The following is an 18,556-nucleotide window of genomic DNA, read 5'->3' as shown; positions in this document are numbered from 1 at the left end:
TCTACCCCCCACTCACCACCCCACCCCCTCCACTCACCACCCCCCCCCCCCGTCTACCCCCCCTCCACTCACCACCCCTTCGCCCCCTCTACCCCCCCCTCCACTCACCACCCACCCCCCCCTCTACCCTCCCCTCCACTCACCACCCCACCCCTCCGCCCCCTCTACCCCCCCCTCCACTCACCACCCCACCCCTCCCCCCCCTCTATCCTCAACTCACCACCCCACCCCCTCCACTCACCACCCCACTCCTCCCCCCCCCTCTACCCTCCCCTCCACTCACCACCCTACCCCTCCGCCCCCTCTACCCCCCCTCCACTCACCACCCCCCCACTCACCACCCCACCCCTCTACCCCCCCTCCACTCACCACCCCACCCCTCCGCCCCCTCTACCCCCCCCCCTCCACTCACCACCCCACCCCTCTACCCCCCACTCACCACCCCACCCCTCCGCCCTCTCTACCCCCCCACTCACCACCCCACCCCTCCCCCCCCTCTACCCTCAACTCACCACCCCACCCCCTCCACTCACCACCCCACTCCCCCCCCCCTCTACCCTCCCCTCCACTCACCACCCTACCCCTCCGCCCCCTCTACCCCCCCCCTCCACTCACCACCCCCCCACTCACCACCCCACCCCTCTACCCCCCCTCCACTCACCACCCCACCCCTCCGCCCCCTCTACCCCCCCCCTCCACTCACCACCCCACCCCTCTACCCCCCACTCACCACCCCACCCCTCCGCCCTCTCTACCCCCCCACTCACCACCCCTCCCCTCCGCCCCCTCTACCCCCCACTCACCACCCCTCCCCTCCGCCCTCTCTACCCCCCCTCCACTCACCACCCCGCCAGGCGACCGGCCCACGTGCCCCTCTCGCCCCCCCCTCTCGCAGTGGGATGGCGATTGTAATCGGTAGCGCGCATAAGCGAGGCGATTGTAATTGGTAACGCGCATCAGAGGCCAGACGATTGTAATCGGTAGCGCGTATAAGCGAGGCGATTGTAATTGATAACGCACATCAGAGGCGAGACAATTGTAATCGGTAGCGCGTATAAGCGAGGCGATTGTAATTGGTAGCGCGTACGGGCCCGCGACTCAAAATGGCTTCTCGGCGGTGCGCGCAGCTGAGTGCGGCGGAGGCGGCGGTGCGTCTCGCCGCCCAGTGACTCGCGGCTCTCCTCCTTCTTGCCACCCTTTGTTTATTTTCGCATTCGTGCACGCCGAGACACACACAGAGAGGGAGAGAGACCGCTCGGAGCCGCTATAATAAGAGAATAGTGAGTACGGTGTCTGGCTATTGGGGTGGGCGACGGGGTCGCGTTTGTCGTTGTCACCCCCTCCAACACACCCCCTCGTGCAGTGCGGATTAATTAACATATTTAACATTATAATTACCAATTTTTTTTCAGTGTCGTGTAACCATTCTTGTTCTTTCTCGTGGCGTTTTGCTTGGTGGCTCAATATATCATCCATAGCCCAGTGCCCGTTTCTGTGGATATCAATAGAGTGCTACTTACTACAGCAACCATCGCAATTGTTAATACCATTGCTACTTGCTGCACCGATTGCACGCGGTGTCCTATTAACAGCATAATTGCCTCTGGTTAATCATTACAATAAGTACAAAGTGATGCTGTAATGGTCACACGTGTGCGATAAATGGCACAATGAACGACGTCATCGCTTTCGGATGATCGGGGAGCGCCTCGCAGTATTCTATTTTACTCAAGTATACACCACACACAGTGTACACTGCACCATAGACACACAGGAAGGAAGGACATTGAATACGAGGCATTGCATTCTAGGCACGGCCTCGTAAGCCATGCATTGGGGAGGGCATCTCGGCGCGGGACCCCGGGCCCTGCCATCTCTGCCTGCCTCGCCCTGCCCGGCTGCACTGCCCTGACTGCCCTATCCGAGCAATGGATGTGCAAGACTGCTCGAGCTTTGGGGTTGGGGTCGGGATGAAAGACGTGGACGTGTGTCCGCCGGCAGTCGGGACCACCTGCCCGGCCGGATTGGACCTCATGAATGGGTCTGCGTGCGCCTTGGTGAAGAGCGGAGAGGAGGGGGACGAGGAGGATGAGGATGATGACGACGAGGAGGAGGAGGAGGATGATGATGAGGAAGATCAGCAGGATGAAGTTGGATCGGCCAGGGTGAGTGGCACCCACAAGGACAGCGAGAGCTTCGTGTCGGAGGACTCTGGAGTGACGCACATGGAGGGATCTCACGCCAACGGCAGGGACGTGGAGAGAATGGTCATGGCCATGATGATGGCCGATGGCTTGCAGGCGGCGTTCTCCATGAACGGTGCCTGCGGCGGCGCTGGTAGTGGTGCCGCTGGTGGTGTTGGCTGTTGTGCTGGTGGTGGTGGCTGTTGTGGTGGTGGTGGTGTTGGTGGTGGTTGTGAGCCAGGCCCCTCGGCGGATAGGCTGCCCAGCAAGAAGAGCAGCCGGAGTCTTCCGCCAGGACTGTCGGCCTCGGCCGCCCTGAGGACAGGCGAGCGGGCCCGTAAGTCGGCCACGTTCCCCCGCGGCGCCTACGAGCCAGGGTCTGGCCCCGTGGGCCACATGGCCCAGGGCGAGTTGGAGATGGACGAGGCGGACACGGTGTCTCGCTCCAGTCTCTCCAGCCTCAGCTCGGATCTGTCGGCAGGTGTGGGAGGCTCAGCCGGAGCTGTGGCAGGTTCTGACGAGCAGAATCGGCAGCAGTGTCAGAGTGCTGCGGACAAAGAACGCACAAGCAGCGAGGCATCGGATGCTCCACATCGCGATGACGACCCCGACCTTCAAGATGACCCCAAGTGCCATCAGGATGAGCTGTGCGAAGATGAAAAGCCGAAACGCATCGGGCTGGCCACGTACATTACGAGGTGGGTTGTCCTATTGCACGCACGCCAGTGCATTTTGTTTTTCATAAAGAGGCAACGCCGTCGACATGTAACCCGGAGCTCAGCAAGGACTTCACCTGGGGTAGGTTGGGAGGGAGAGCGTTTTCAGTAAAAGTAATGCAATGTCAATAATTTGACGTGGCATTTATAGGTGTACAAAAAATGAAACCCATTAGACAATATTCTTTACTGCAAACCAATATAATTGTGACGATTCGCATAAAGCCACTAACTATGATTCTTATTGTAGTATGATGGTAAACGCGTGACATTACATTGATATAATTTGCAACATGTTACTATAAAATGGAGATGTACCATTCACAATGGGTCGTTGGCGTGCTGAGCTGAAAATGTGTACACCTTGGGCTACAGGTATGACAACATGGGTTTTTTTTTACCATGGCACTGCACTTTAAAAGCCTTGGTGGCGTGCCAAATATCCCATTACATCGTCTGTAAGATACAGTATAGCCAGAAGACCAGAACAGTACACCCAATAACCAAATGAGCTGTGAATAATGCTGTCATGACCACATTGGCTGGGTGCTGGCTTGGAAATAATACATTAACACGAATACATTTTTACCTCAAACTTTCGTGAATTCATATTCTTTGGTTCTTTTGGTAAAGTCAAGTAGATAGAAAAATAATCACAAAAAATTAAGTGAATAAAAATAAAATAAAAATCAACTAAAAACCCACTAATAGATACTATCCTGGTTCTTAATGTAATAACCAGGCTACAGTCTACATTATAGACTGCCAGTACACTTCGATTAAGAACCAGGCTGCAGTCTACATTAGTGTTTTTTTTGTTTATTATTTTATTCTTTTTACTTACTTTATTATTTTTCTATCTACGAGACTTTACCGAAAGAACCAAAGAATATTAACACGAATACTTCAAAAGTATTGATCGTTTGATGCACCTGTGCCTGCAAACAATAGGATGTCTAGTAAGATCGCATTGCTTCAATGTAGCGTGTGTATTTAATTTAAAGACAGCATCTACAGTCGTCTCATGCGTGGATATAGTTATTCCGTGGAACACCTATAACTATGCCCATACAGTATTTGTTTTATTTAAATGGCCATATACAGTCTCATATTGGTGATAATTAACCATGGAAAACAATTTTACTTTTTAACGTTTGATTCGCAGAACCTTATTTTACAGTATGCAGAAGGGAACCAGCTTATTGAATCCAAGAGGAAAAACATGTCTGATTTAAACCACATGCCAAGAAGAATGTTTTGGCCCTCCTTGGATCTTGGCAGCAAATTACCAAGAGCTGGAATGCGGCCATTTGCCGTTGTAAACAAGTTGGTTTCAGCATAACTGAAGTACAGGAATCGTTTCCTATAAAGTTGTGTGCACTGCATTGATAAATCATAGCATTTAGAAAAATATATAATAATTTTGCACGTGATTTTATTTTTAAACCACGCTTCATTCATGTGTACAGTATTAATGAAATCAAGCTTTATGAAGAGCCATTCACAAATTACAAAAAGTTCTTATACATTTACTGCGTATACGCTTTAGTTAAGTGAAGTACATATATGTTTTATATAGTATTTCCATAGATATGTTTCAATCAAATACACATGCGCAGGAAGTGGAAAATGGTACACCTGCGGATGTGATTTAATTCTAGATAAATTCTCAATGTCTGACCAAATCACAGTGTGCGTGCCCAATCTCATCATATCTTGGAAGCTAAGCGGGTTTAAGCCTGGAATATGCCTGTGTATTGCTGGGATGGGCAACGATCATGCGTGAAATAATGTTTGTAGGTTGTTGTAGGTTGCCGCGGGGGGCTATGTTGTCAGAGAGCAGTGCAGCCAAATCCATTGGACTGTGATTCAATGCTTCTTCATCTGGGGTCTCCATCTTTACCAAATCACACTGAGCGGCATGGTCAAGTATAATCGAAATGACTCCCACAGTCCGCATGTCTTGGGGATGCCCACATCCAGCAGTGGATTGGCAAAATTATGTATGTCTACATATTACCAATATGCCCTTAGTTTAAAAGCACTCAGAATCTTTGACACGGTTAAGGAAGAACATCAGTTACACTTAGAAACACTTTTTTATGAGCTGAGCTCTATTCCTTGAAAGGGACATGTTTGTTTTGAGATCGGAAAAAATGACAAGTGTCGAACACTGCACTTCTTGGAAAATTGATTTAATGTACTACTGAAAAGTAACGAAAGCACATTATACATATGCCGTGTGTTCAGCTTACAGCAGCCATACCTTGTAAAAGTTGACATAGTCAACTGGTGTGGTCAATCTGGACTAAGCAGATGAGCAAGCAAATGGAGAAATCAGATGGAAACTGTCGATATTGGTCTCAAATATGGAAAGGTGTTAGCGTCAACATACTGAAGTGCATATACAGTACAGTAGACTAACCTAATTCTGTATAGAGTAACAGTTGAAGTGGTGGCAAAGCTACAGCCAACACCGGTGATGAAGTGAATGCTTTACCAGTCCTGTCTCTCCCCTTCACAAATTGACACAGGCCAGCATGGTGAGGGAAGGCCTTCATTACGCATTGGATCTAAATTATATTTTAACAGTAAAATAAATAGCTTCGTGTCCAGTGCAGCTCCAATGTTGTTTTGTCCATAATGGAAATAGTGGAAATTCCATGTTTAAAAACGGTGAAAAGAAATCCAATTGCAACGGTGCTTTTGTGTTGCTTATCAGCAAAAGTTGTTATCATGTAATCCTCTCAGACTTAATTAAAACACAGTTTGAGCCCGCACGAAATCTCAACATTTATTTAAAGCTTAAGCATAGCAGTACATCGTAGGCATACGTATACATTAGCAATTCGCAAGGGAATTCAATTAGTGACCTACAGGATGTAAATGCGTAAAAAAGCCAGGTCTGGGAAATCCCACGACATAGTATTAATAGACCATTCAGTGACTGTGGAGCCATAATACTACAACACCTCCATAACATACAGACGAGATGAACAGAAGCACATATCTGCCAACCCCTTATCAGTGCCTACCATATTACAGACTAATTCTGACCTTATTGGTCACCCCGTGCCTTTATAAATCTCAACGTTCGTCCTACAAAGCCCCATCACAAGGGAGAAACGTAAATAGACAAAAAATGCCCGTATTGAAACTGCTGTATGCCATATGGACCCGAACTCAATTTCCCTGTACAAGAATACGGGTAAACCACATGGGTTGACAGGTATGGAAGCAGCATGCAATGGGAATAATTAATTGTATTGAAGGCTGCTGCTACTACATTCACTTGACCTGGCAGTGGTGCATATTTTTATTTTGTTTCATGGATTCCCTGATATTGGATAATACTCTTAAAGGTGAAAAATCAGTCACTATATTGTACAAACAACAAATTAAGTAATTACTTTCCTGTCGGTTTGATTACATTGTGTTTGAATAATGCATCGAGACTCCTGGAAAAAGTATAGAAAGACTTGGAAATTAAATACCATCTTCAAATATGTCATTAATCAAGTATTCTTTTTTACCAGGCTCTTTCATAACCATAAATGAAAAATCAGTGATGGGGTAAACCAATTAATATTTTGGAGGCCATTGCTGCCTGTAAACATCATAGCAGAGATGTTTAAAATGTTTGATAATACAGATAGCAGGGATCAGGAACACAACTTGTTGTAGGCAATAACACCAAATATTGCTTTAAAAATACTGAGGATGTGTGTATCCAAGGGATGTATATGGAAATACACTGCATTCATTATAAACCAATTTCAATCAATCAAAAAGATGATTAAAAAAGGGGCGATCCATCAATGAAACTGAATGCGTAGAATAACTGAGGCTACACAAGGCTTGAAGTAATGTTGCCATTTGGAAGTTTCTCGTACAGAAACATTGTCCAAAGATCTATGCATATACAGTATGTATTAAAAGACATGTCTAAGCTGAGCCCAAGACGTTTAAATAATGGACAAATAGACACGCCGGCTGTTTTCCAGCTGCTCTAGGATTTGTCATTGGGTTAAAAGTTGTTCATAAGTGCAAAAACGGACATTCCGAGCAATGCTAAACTGTTTCTGAACGAAACTTGATATGTGGGAAATAAACAGCCCCATTCAAAACACTGTCGACTTAAGTGTTTCTTTTGGGAGGAAAATGATAAGTTATTTGAACAAAACCTTGAATTAAATGCCAGAAAAATGTGGAATTTCTCAAAAACCTCTTAAGCTGATAATGTACTGTGTTTATGTAACTTTAATTGTACTGTACCATACATTTGGTGCAGAGCACATTAGGTTATCTGAACAAAGTTGCCGCATTGCTCAATTAAGCACAGGTGTCAGAACATTATCCCCCCCCCCCCCCTGGAAAACTGGCTTAATTGAAGTAAGTTGGACAATATATAACTTTGAAGCGTTTTAATTTGATACCTCCTGGATATAAAAATATGACTTGCATATATTGCCAGTCAGGCTGTTACAATTTGAATGGCCCCACTATTACAATACTATACAATGTACAGTAATCTAATAATAAAGTAGAGTTGGTGTGTTTTTTTAGCTCTCGTTTTTCTTACAAAGGCCCCGTTTCTATTTTAACCCCAGACCTTGAGAAATGTGGGTGAGCATGAAGAATTTCAAAAACCTGCTTAAATCTGGTTACTTTTGGTCACAATTTTCATGACAAACGTCTTTTTAAAAGACACATACTTGTTTGGCAGGCTATTCGGGTTTACAAAGCAAATGGGGTGGTTCACAGCTTCCTGGTTTTGAGAGCGATTGGCTAACTCACCAGACCAGGAAACAACCCTTTGTGAGTCTTCATCCTCCCACTCTGCTCCTCCACCCCTGGATGCTGGAGTATGACGATACAGTACTGTAACATATTTACTCTTGTGTATTCAAGTTATTAAATATGTACAGAAATAGGCAACGTAAATCTTTCGCCATTCCACAGTAACGTTTTCAGGGAGCCGGCATACTTTGCTAGGGTTTGGCTGTTTGCTTGTGCCAGTGAGTCAGCTACCATGTTTCAAAGTTCCAAGTCTGGCCTCGGAGATTTTTTTGTGCGTCGTAGGCCGCAGTGCTGTGTGTTCTAAGCATGTGGCATGGCTCTGTCTTCTTCACTTCTCATTTATGAAGGGTAAGTTAATTTCGAGAATAAGTATTGTGTGAATTAACGTTTGTTAACGTGTCTTATTAATGTGTTGAAATCTCAGTATGGATTAATACAATGTATTTGTTCATTACACTAACAGTACATTTAAATTGTATTTATTACTCATACGTAATTGATTACAGGAACGTGTCTTGTTTTTAACTGTCGGCATTTTAAAATGCAGTCCCATAACTTTGCTTTCAATTTTTTTTTAATGAATACCGTATTTTCAAAGGGATGTTATTGTTGAGGCATAAGTCAAGTAAACCATAATACACGTGATTACTGTCCTAATATAACTGGTGGAATCCAGATCTGCTTTGGAAATGGAATAATTCATTTCAAGGGTTTCTCACTAGTTAATAAGGCATCTTCGACTTGAAACCAATTATCATTGAATGTTGCTCTGTCTTCATTGACGTTTTAGTTTTCATAAATGGGAAAACACATTTAAATGTGTTTTAGGAATCAGGTTAATCTGGTTCCTGCAATTTATTAGCTTCCCTTTTAAAAATGGTTGCAAACATTGCTTCACTCCACTATTGTGTGACATGTTTATACAGCCGTGGACTCTTGTGTCTGTAAGAAGATAATGTGTTGTAAAAACTGCATGCAAATAAAACGGTCACTGTCAAATTCAAACATATGTGCTCATTTCAGTCTCTTCAAGTTTATCGTTGGGACTCGGGCATACAGATGTTGTAGAATGTACCATTTTGTTAAGTGAAGCCTATGGTGTCCCTTTAAATGTGTTACGACATACTGCACTTAGCATATTTGCCTTGAAGCCGGCGTTTTAAATAAAAACAGTGGTACGTGAACAGCTGAAATGTCCCACATTTATACAAGACAACAGTTAACTCCTTTAAAAAAAATTGTCACCACGGTGATAACACATCTTATGGGAATTTACTATTGTGTCAAGTGTAAGAATTCACTGGGAACAAAGTGTACCAGGGCCTCCCACAGATTATTACCTGGTCATTAGACAATCTACAGTGCGTGGGATGCATTTCTGAGCTGGGGCACAGTCCTCTGTAACAGAGTTGGTCTTGCAAAAGTAAACCGTTTACGTTTTGCTGAGATTTCTACACAATGCATGAATAAACAAAGTAAGCACGTATCACTTGTGGAATAAGTCGCATTTATTGTTAGTTTAGTGTAAGAGTATGGGTTCTTTTAAACGAAACAGAATTGTGTTTTAAAGTTGCAATTAAGCAGTATATTTGTCAACTAAATTAGATCCATTGTTTTAGACGTTAATACTGGTTTTGAGTATAGCAGTTGGGTTATATTGAGAACTTACAGAAAAGTGATTTAAATGTTTATTCGTGACCATCCGCTGCTTGCAGAAACATACTGACGTGGAGGAACAAGGACTGCAGAGTGAGTGTTCCAAGTCCACCTGGCTGGAAGCTGTTTGGAAGGGTCCCACCAAAAGAAAGTCCACAGAAAGACCCTAAGAAAATTCAACAGGTACAACATAAGTCCTGAATGTGCATGGATTCTGAAATGTTTTCCAATATGCGTTTTGTCCACACAATTATTTCATTCGCGACAGAGGTCGCAAACGGTTTTTGATTCCTTACCCGTACCCGGCCGCACCAGGGTCGCAAACGGTTACCCGTACCCTACCCGATACCCGGCTACCCGTACCCGGCCGGGTATCGGGTAGGGTACGGGTACGGGTACCCGATTGCGACCTCTGGGATGAAGCCATGTTGCAGGCGTGGGTGGGTTGATTCTAGGAACTTGAATTGTGAGAAGAGACAAGACGTTGGGAAATGAGTGACAAACGGTGACTCACCAGTGACTCACGGCCTACCCGTACCCGGCCGCACCAGGGTCGCAAACGGGTACCCGTACCCGGCCGGGTACGGGTAGCCGGGTATCGGGTAGGGTACGGGTATCGGGTACCCGATTGCGACCTCTGATTCGCGGTAATGACCATAGGTTTCGAGCCGCATAGTGAACTGACGTCATTGGCTTGGGCGCCAAGGATAATTTGCTTAGCGTTGGTTATCGCCAAGTTTTGGGCATGTCTTTGATACATTTGGCCAGTTTTCTATTAAGTCTCTAATAGCAACACATGTTTATATTTGATCATGTTTACAGTCATTTTACCTCTGACTACAGGCAGACGTAAAGCTAATGTATTAACTTTTAATGTTAGTTTGAAAACTTTACGCATGTTGAACTTCTTTTGCACGAGAAAACTATTGTTAAAAATAACATGTTTAATATGTACACTTTACATAAAGGAAGGAATGTATAACAGTGATAAAAACATTATTTTGCAGAACTATATTAAACGCTTTGCTTCCTGGTATTGTATTCTTTGTTGCGTTGTGACGCATCGACTGGGAAGTACTGTTCTCTTATTCCTGCTGATCGTCAGCAGACAGCTGTGCAGCTTGCAAGTGCAAGCATTCCCACATACTGTGCATTCTTAAAGTTCCATTTTGCACAAATGTAAAAATACGTCTTCATGTATATATATTTTACTCCTACTAACCATTTACATGTAGCTGGAATTTGTCATATGCCCACCTGCCATATAGTATTTTATTCTGTAGCATTTGATTTATCTTTCAGCAATAAAAATGCATGTTTCTTAAAATAACTTCCATTATATGCCTCCAACTTTTGCTGTTGCTCTTGCTAGTGTGCAGTATAAGTTGAATGATATTTTGGTTAAAGCAGATGAAAGTCTTAATTATTTAAATTATTTTACCGGTACCTTAATTTCCTGATTTATTGTACTAAAACAATATATTTTAACTATTTTATTGTTTCCCTTCTACGTGACTTTACCGAAAGAACCAAGAATATGAATCCCTGCAGTCACGAAAGCTTTAAATCAAAATCTATTTCAAGACTTGGAATTTTAAAAAAACACACACCTTTTCCAGCATTTGTTTAAAGTTAAATACTGAACCATTCTGTGAAGTGCTTGTGGCAAGCTTTGGAGTATTCGGTTTATCCAATAGTTTGACTCAGTTTCCTGTTATTGCCACAGAGCACATGTGATGGTGTGCCAACAGGAAGGGGGGAAAAGGAGGCTTATTATGTAGTGACTATATGGCGACTGAGGAATGGAAATCTTATGAACGTTCATTTAAGCCTTTGGCACCAAGTCAAATTTTTAGGGTGAATGCTCATTGTTCGGGACGTTCAGTTTTCCACTGCGCTTGTTTTACAAGCGGACCGCTTCTACCGTGGAAAAAATTATGAGAACCTCGGGCCTCACCAATACATCTGACATGCATGATTTATGCCCAGGGTCACATGACAGGTTGGGTGGCAGCAATGCCTTTGTTGTAAACAATGAACTTGTTTTGAGACGCATTCTCTCTTAAGTTGTGCACGTGCGAGAACAAGAAATAATTTGTTAAGAGTGTTTAAAATATATATCGCCAAGTTTTTAAGTTATTTCGTAAAATAAACATGTGCATCTTACCGAGGTGAGCAGTGTTCATTTGTCATCTTCAACTGCTTCACCAGAGTGCAAGCTAGATTTGTTGTTTCGTCATCCTTTTTAACGGGTTCTCCACATGTGCTGTAGGAATACGAAGCTAGGATAGCGAAAAGCGAGAAGGCGGCCACTGGCCAGACACCATCAAGAAAGGACCTGGACTTTGAACCCCTTTCCACCACAGCCCTCATTCTGGAGCAGCGGCCAGCGTAAGTGGCATTTTCACACTTTATGGTTAAAACCACTATATGAGCTGGGCTAACAGAAATCACATCTGTGGCACTTTTTTGTAAATTGAGAAACCACAGACATTGTGACTTCATGTTCAAATCCTCATCACCATTTCAAGCCTAAAGCGGGCGGTAGATTTTGTATTCTACGTACGTTGCATAATCCGTTTGCGTGTGGCTGTGAAGGCACCTACCTGCTAAGCCTGTCGAAGAGATGCAGAGACACCAGGAACTTTACGCTGAGATGGTTTCCCAGGCTAAAAAGCGAGGTAATAATAATTATCATCTTCATAATATGAACCATCCTCTAAACACATGACAATGATGTAATTGTGAATCTGTATTGGTACTGAGAACAACCTATAGCAGATTATGATCGTAAGAGGTACACCGTTTTAAAAGTGACAATACACAAGTGAATAGGACTTTTGTCAAAAATAAAACCTCAAACATTTTCCCAGCCTTACCCCTCAAGTGGTTGTTTGTTTATAGAAGCACGAGAGGCACAGCGGCAGAAGCAACTGATGCAGGAGCGCTGTAAAAAGGAAGACTCGATCATCAGTACCCTGGCTGTGTGGAACACTGAGATTCTGCCAAACTGGGAACAAACGTGAGTACAGCCACTCGGGTGCAGTTAATGCTACTCAAGCATTTAGTTTTTATTCTCTACGGATTACTTTGGTTTCCTCCCACGCCTCCTAAATAGCACGGTTGGCTATGTATGGTGCGAAAGAACATACTAACATTGTGAGACAATCCCAACTGTTTGAACTAGACAAATGTATGCAACACATTAATTATCTTTGACTTGCAACGTTGTTGATTGCAACGTTGTTGGAAAGTATTAATATGCAACCTAAGTAAATTAAGCTTTTGATTTGTTGTTTCATAAGTTTACTTTCAGCACCGTTATTTCTATTTAATATTTACCCTTGTGATACATTATGAAAACAGGTGTAATTCGAGAAAAGTGCGGGATTTATGGTGGCAAGGCATCCCTCCCAGTATCCGGGGGAAAATTTGGAGTTTGGCTATTGGCAATGAGCTCAACATCACACCTGGTAAGCTGCTTCTACCGTCCATCATTTTTAAAATTAATTACAAATACCAATGCATCTGTAGAGTGTGGAATATGGTGTAATTTGGTTATGAATTTGTATTGAATGTGTTTACAATAAGAGTCTAACAATACATGCTGCTTTTACATTTTTGTTTCAGAATTGTACGAAATCTTTCTGTCTCGGGCAAAAGAGAAGTGGAGGAGCTATAGCGACTCTGGTTCAGACTCTGAGAATGGAGGTTAGTGTCAACTGTCATTGATGTCCATTAGCTGTGAACCTCAAGCATAATCGTCATTATAAACCATGGAAATAACACCTGTCAACCTCTTGGCTGTCATTTCCCAGATGTTGGGTGTAATGGGGCTGACCGAGAAAGCAGCCTTGAGCTGATAAGTCTGGACATATCTAGAACTTTCCCATCTCTGTGTATCTTCCAGAAGGTTTGTGACATCGCACACATTTTTCCCAAGGGAAATAATGTCACGACAATCTCATTTCGTGTTTTTTTTTATCATATTCAACTTTACACTTTTGTATGTGCTTTGCTTTATATATCCATTAATTTTATGTGAACCTTTTTAAAAAGTTTGCTTTGTTGTTTTCAGCGAGGACCTTACCATGACATCCTGCAGAGCGTGCTTGGGGCCTACACATGCTATCGTCCAGATGTTGGCTATGTACGTCTATATAAATACACCTTCAAATACATGTGAAATTTAAATTTGCCTCACTTGACATGAAAATAACCCCCATCACTTGGAAATTATTTTTATATCCAAGAAACTCCTCAAATTAATATTGTCTTTTACATGTTGATAAATAAGTAATGGCCACATGTTTTTCAATTTGTTATACCTAATGAGAGTTTTAACAGTTGGGCGCAGCCTACCTTGGCATCGGGGTAGTGATTGGATTTGCCCGTGTACCAACAGGTGCAAGGCATGTCGTTCCTGGCAGCCGTACTGTTGCTCAACCTCGACGTGGCAGATGCATTCATCACCTTCGCCAACCTCCTCAACAAGCCCTGCCAGATGGCCTTCTTCCGTGTCGACCACCCACTGGTTTGTGCAACTAAAACTGCACCCCCTTCTTACTAAGCTAGTATTTACAGCCATTTGCCCATATAAGCACAATCCTAATTCGATTCTGAGATCTGATGAGATTGGGGGCATATCCAGGTTAGTTAGTCAGACACAAGCTAGCACAAGTCAATTACACATTTCCTAATGTGTAAGCTTGTTCATAAGCACTGGTCTCTTATGCACCACCTAAAGTGTTTTTCTATTAAGCTGTCTAGATTTCAGGAGTTCTAAGGTTGCAAAGTGATATATGTATTTACGTGCAACAACATCCTTCTCTGACAAATGGCCATTGGCTGAAATTAAACCTATGATCTATATTTCCTCTCTAGGGCAGTATCATTGTTAAATGTGGTGAATTTTGGCAGTTTGTGCTTGTGCACCACTGACAATGCAGTATTGCATTGTTTTTACAATAGTTGCTTTCGGCACAGTTGGTAATTACTTGAACTTTCGTAGATGCCATGTACCACAGTAAAATAACATTGATATATATATACTGTATAAAACATCCTCGGAATATAAAAATGTTGTAATACTTTAATTTTATACGGAGACAATGTGTTGCTGGACAATGGATTAATGAGTAATTTTGACCTTAAATCATTTACAGATGCTTAAATACTTTGAAGCCTTTGAGCTCTTCTTTGAAGAAAACCTTCCAAGGTTATTCAGCCACTTCAAGACCAGCAACTTGACACCTGACTTGTACTTGATTGACTGGTATGTAAAAAATAAATCTTTCATTGTGGTGGGTTGATCAGCAACGTTTGTGTTCGTGCCAGTGTTGGTGAGCCAGTGGACACCTTCAGGAGTTAGAAGCCTGTTGAATATCTGATATGCTGCTAGTGAATAATTGAAACGAGCACATGGTTCATGGTGAGTGAGACATTATGACCGCAGTCAGTGTGGACTATGCTTATGTTTTCATCAGTGTAGGATATAGCCACATTTGCCATACGATGTTCGGATGTAATTCAGTACAGATGATTGTTTGCGAGCAAAATTTTCACCGCTATGTTTTAATGAAAAAAACACCATGACACAAAACAAAGTTAATTGTAAATTGACATTTTAGGCAATCACTGTATTATGCAATTTATGTACCTTTTTTCGTTATTGATTTCCACTACTTGTAGCATAACAAAGCCAATTGCATATGGCTCAGGTGTCCATGCTCTGTTTTGGCAGGATTTTTACGCTGTACAGCAAGGCCCTGCCTCTGGACGTGGCATGTCGAGTTTGGGATGTTTTTTGCCGCGATGGGGAAGAGTTTCTTTTCCGCACAGCACTGGGCATACTCCGTCTGTACCAGGATGTGCTGCTCAGCACAGACTTCCTGCAGGGGGCACAGTTTCTGACTCGCCTGCCAGACAACATTGCCGCCCAGCCACTGTTTGCTGCCATTGGCACCATCAACATGCAAAATAAGCATGGCAAGTGGAGTCAGGTAATGCCTTGGGCCACAAACATTCAATCTCCAGTTCTTACAATGTCATGATGAAAAGAATGCCTGATGAGTGTTCCGATATCCATTCTAACAGGTTGTGTTGCCTGTTTTCCAGGTTTTTTCTGCACTTCAAAAGGACAGACGAGATTCAGAGAAAAGTGGAAGCCCTTGAGGAGGCAGTCGTTGGCTCCATTTGTGCTTCAGAAATATTTAATGTGAACTGTGTGTAGAAGACCTCACATTTCTTTAACACTAAATGCACTTGGCAGTGTTTATTGGGACCATTTACATTCTGAAAACTAGTTTGAAAGCATGTTGTATCATTGCTGCAGTGTTTGGAGTTTGGCTACATACGAATATGAATGGAACTGAGTGGGGTAATATTGCTTCTCCTTGCTGTATTGCATCTCTGGAATCTGAGCAGAACTGGCAACTGAAAAAGTATCTGCAGTTTATTCCCTAGGCATTGGCTAGTGGCAGGTCAAGGCGATGCAGGCTACATAAGTGCATACGTACGTTTGTAAATGTGGAAAGACATTTAGCCACACTTGTATTCCCATTTTATACAATCTATGGACTTTTTTGAACTGCTATTTGAAAGTAAGTGCATACAATAGTTCTCCACACTAATGATCAGTGTTACTGAATATACAATACATATGGTGTCTTTTCTGCTATAGGACCAGAACATAATGTTGTGATGCAGCATTGCACAAAGCTTGCCTCTGTATTCGCTTGGTGATATTACCTTGCAATACATCAAGTAAATAAGCAGTTCTTTGAAACAAAGCTAGAGGTAGATCTGGTCTAAGTGGTTTGTTATGCTGTGTGTGTGATTTGTCAAATGATGCGCTTAATGTAAAACGTGCTTACATGAAACAATGCAAATATGTACTAGCCTGATGGGCATGTGTTATTTGTACCATAGATCGACTGCAACATCGTATTTGGTTCCACTTTATGCTCAAGCGTTGTAAAATAAAGTAAGGAACGCAGCACCTTGCATAATAAATAGAAAATTGTTTTTTTTCACTTTACACAATCCAGTGGAAATTATGTATGGAGAACATGAAATGGAAAGTTTTTTTTGTAGCCAAAAAGCCTGCGTCTTTTCCAACCATCCTTAATCATACGCAAACGCATTGCGAGTAACTTAATGGAATGAGTGCAATGCTATTAACGTGGTGTATTGAAGCTATTTTTCGAGGGCATATACCACTTTTTCTCTTTAAAATGTTACCTTAATTACTACGAAAGACACTTTCTGGCTGGTTCAGGTACTGTCCTGTTTGTTATTGCCGTTATAGCAGATGGCCTGCAGAATTTACCAGTACATTGTAAAAAAATAATTAAAGCTGTCTACCAGATTCCGTTTTTGTACAAAAACATTGTTTCATTTTGCTCCGTTCAAGGATTGACGTAATCGCGTATCGAGCGAAACCCTTAGCTATTAGTACCGCTTCTTAAAATGCAGCTGTAGTTACTCTTTATGAATCGAAATTGTATTGAAAACCTGGATAATTGGACTTGACATGTGACCTAGTTAAGTAAATGCTAACATTTGACCACGAATCAAGATCCCCCTTTAGGGCTGAGTATACACATGGTTTGAGCGTAATAAAATATATGTGATGAGTGTACAAGTGCAAATTTGAAATGTGCAAATGTACGTGAAGACTGACGATTGTCAAGAAAAAAAATGCACTTAGTTCAATGGACTTGACATTCAATGTGTTTTTTTGGCGAATCGTACATCTTGAAGCCTGCAGCAGCAATCTCGTTGGAAATATTTATATTAACATTATTAATGGTTACATTTTGACTTAAAGATTTCGTGACTGCAGGAATTCATATTCTTTGGGTCTTTCGGTAAAGTCACGTAGAAAGGTTCAAATTAATAAAAAATAAAATAAAAAACTACGATGTTTCGATCACAACACAAGCGATCGTCATCAAGAGGAAAAGAGGGGGAAAGCTGCTTTCCTCTTTATTTTTATTAATTTGAACCTATCTACGTCACTTTACCGGAAGACCCAAAGAATGGTTACATTATTTCCATTGTGTAAAATGTCAATTACTGTTTTGACGAAGCACACAATCATTCTATAACCACCTGCCGCAATTATCAGCATCACAGTGTTATGTCTCAATATTAAAACATTAAAGTCGATGTGAATGCTGCCTTGAACAGAATGGACACTTGATGTAAATAGGGTTATTTGCCAGCAATGTATGCTACCTGTTTTTATCAAGGATTAACTACAACGCTAAAGGCTGAGCCTAATCTGGTTAAGTGATGTACCTTTTACATACTGGTGGATGATACTCTTTAAAGGTAAAGCGAGTTTCCTGATGAACTATTATTGCTGAACTGTAAATTTTAGTCTCTGTTACTGTCTTTTCAAAGCTTTGTCGTGTGCATTTTACGTCATTCGTGTCGAATACATTTGTATATAATAAAACAGACATTCGTATTATGCGGTTGCATTTTTCCAAGCAAGGCTACACTCTGTACCGTATATGACGGGAGTGCACAGGGAAAGGAGTCGATTAGTCCTTTGAGGTCTTTACGAAGGAGATCTGGGAAAATGTACGGTTGTAATACGGTACAGCATATAAAGGGTATATATTGTAAGAACTCGACGGCAAATTAATTCACTCATACTTCGAGAGGAATTTGTAGATTTACCTATTGATTTTAAGGCATCGATTACATGCAAGTGCAGCATTTAATTTGTGGCAATTGCAGTAATTGTCACGACCAACAAATATTTAACTTTAAATCTACAAACAAATACAATACTTTAGAAAACCGCAACAAATGTAACTTGTAAATATTGTCCAACAAAAATAAACTTTCAAATTTGTTGCTGGACGTTGCGTACTTGTGTTTGCATGTAATACAAAAGTACGTACATTAATGCAATGCATGAACTCCGCTTCCGTAAATAAAAGTAAAATAGAAATCTTCGTTGTCCTGCAATTTACGTCAGGTGGCCAAATACGGTCCTTAAGCAAAATGCAACAACACACGTGCTTTCGTCCCTTTAAAAGCGGAACTCAATTGACAATGACGCGGTATTTCAGAACCGAACTCGTCCGCTCGTCACGTGATGCAATTTTAAATTCCGGCCAAAAAATAAAAGGACGCGACGTCAATTAAGTCACGGCCGCCATCTTACGTATGGCTGGAACGAAG

At 42.4% G+C, this 18,556-nt stretch overlaps 1 protein-coding gene across 4 annotated transcripts; it reads left to right on the top strand.

Moving 5' to 3' along the window:
- The first annotated feature begins 1,105 nt into the window (after positions 1-1,105).
- Positions 1,106-18,232, top strand: LOC144721573 (TBC1 domain family member 12-like). 4 transcript variants are annotated; one of them, XM_078599292.1, is made up of 14 exons: positions 1,176-1,280; positions 1,812-2,881; positions 9,415-9,538; positions 11,628-11,746; positions 11,954-12,036; positions 12,260-12,377; positions 12,722-12,828; positions 12,986-13,066; positions 13,174-13,268; positions 13,434-13,505; positions 13,761-13,889; positions 14,521-14,630; positions 15,099-15,357; positions 15,473-18,232. In XM_078599292.1, exons 2-14 carry the CDS (start codon positions 1,929-1,931, stop codon positions 15,527-15,529), a joined length of 2,307 nt encoding a protein of 768 aa, XP_078455418.1. In that variant the 5' UTR covers positions 1,176-1,280; positions 1,812-1,928; the 3' UTR covers positions 15,530-18,232. The 4 variants fall into 4 exon arrangements, with proteins under 4 accessions (XP_078455421.1, XP_078455418.1, XP_078455419.1 ...); XM_078599295.1 differs by lacking the exon at positions 1,812-2,881 and having other exon boundaries at positions 1,106-1,280; XM_078599293.1 differs by lacking the exon at positions 1,176-1,280 and having other exon boundaries at positions 2,053-2,165.
- Positions 18,233-18,556: the final 324 nt, after the last annotated feature.

This window comes from Lampetra planeri, chromosome 12 (genome assembly GCF_965212315.1).
Source record: "Lampetra planeri chromosome 12, kcLamPlan1.2.h2, whole genome shotgun sequence".
Lineage (NCBI taxonomy): Eukaryota > Metazoa > Chordata > Hyperoartia > Petromyzontiformes > Petromyzontidae > Lampetra > Lampetra planeri.
This window is presented reverse-complemented; position numbering and strand designations above follow the sequence as displayed.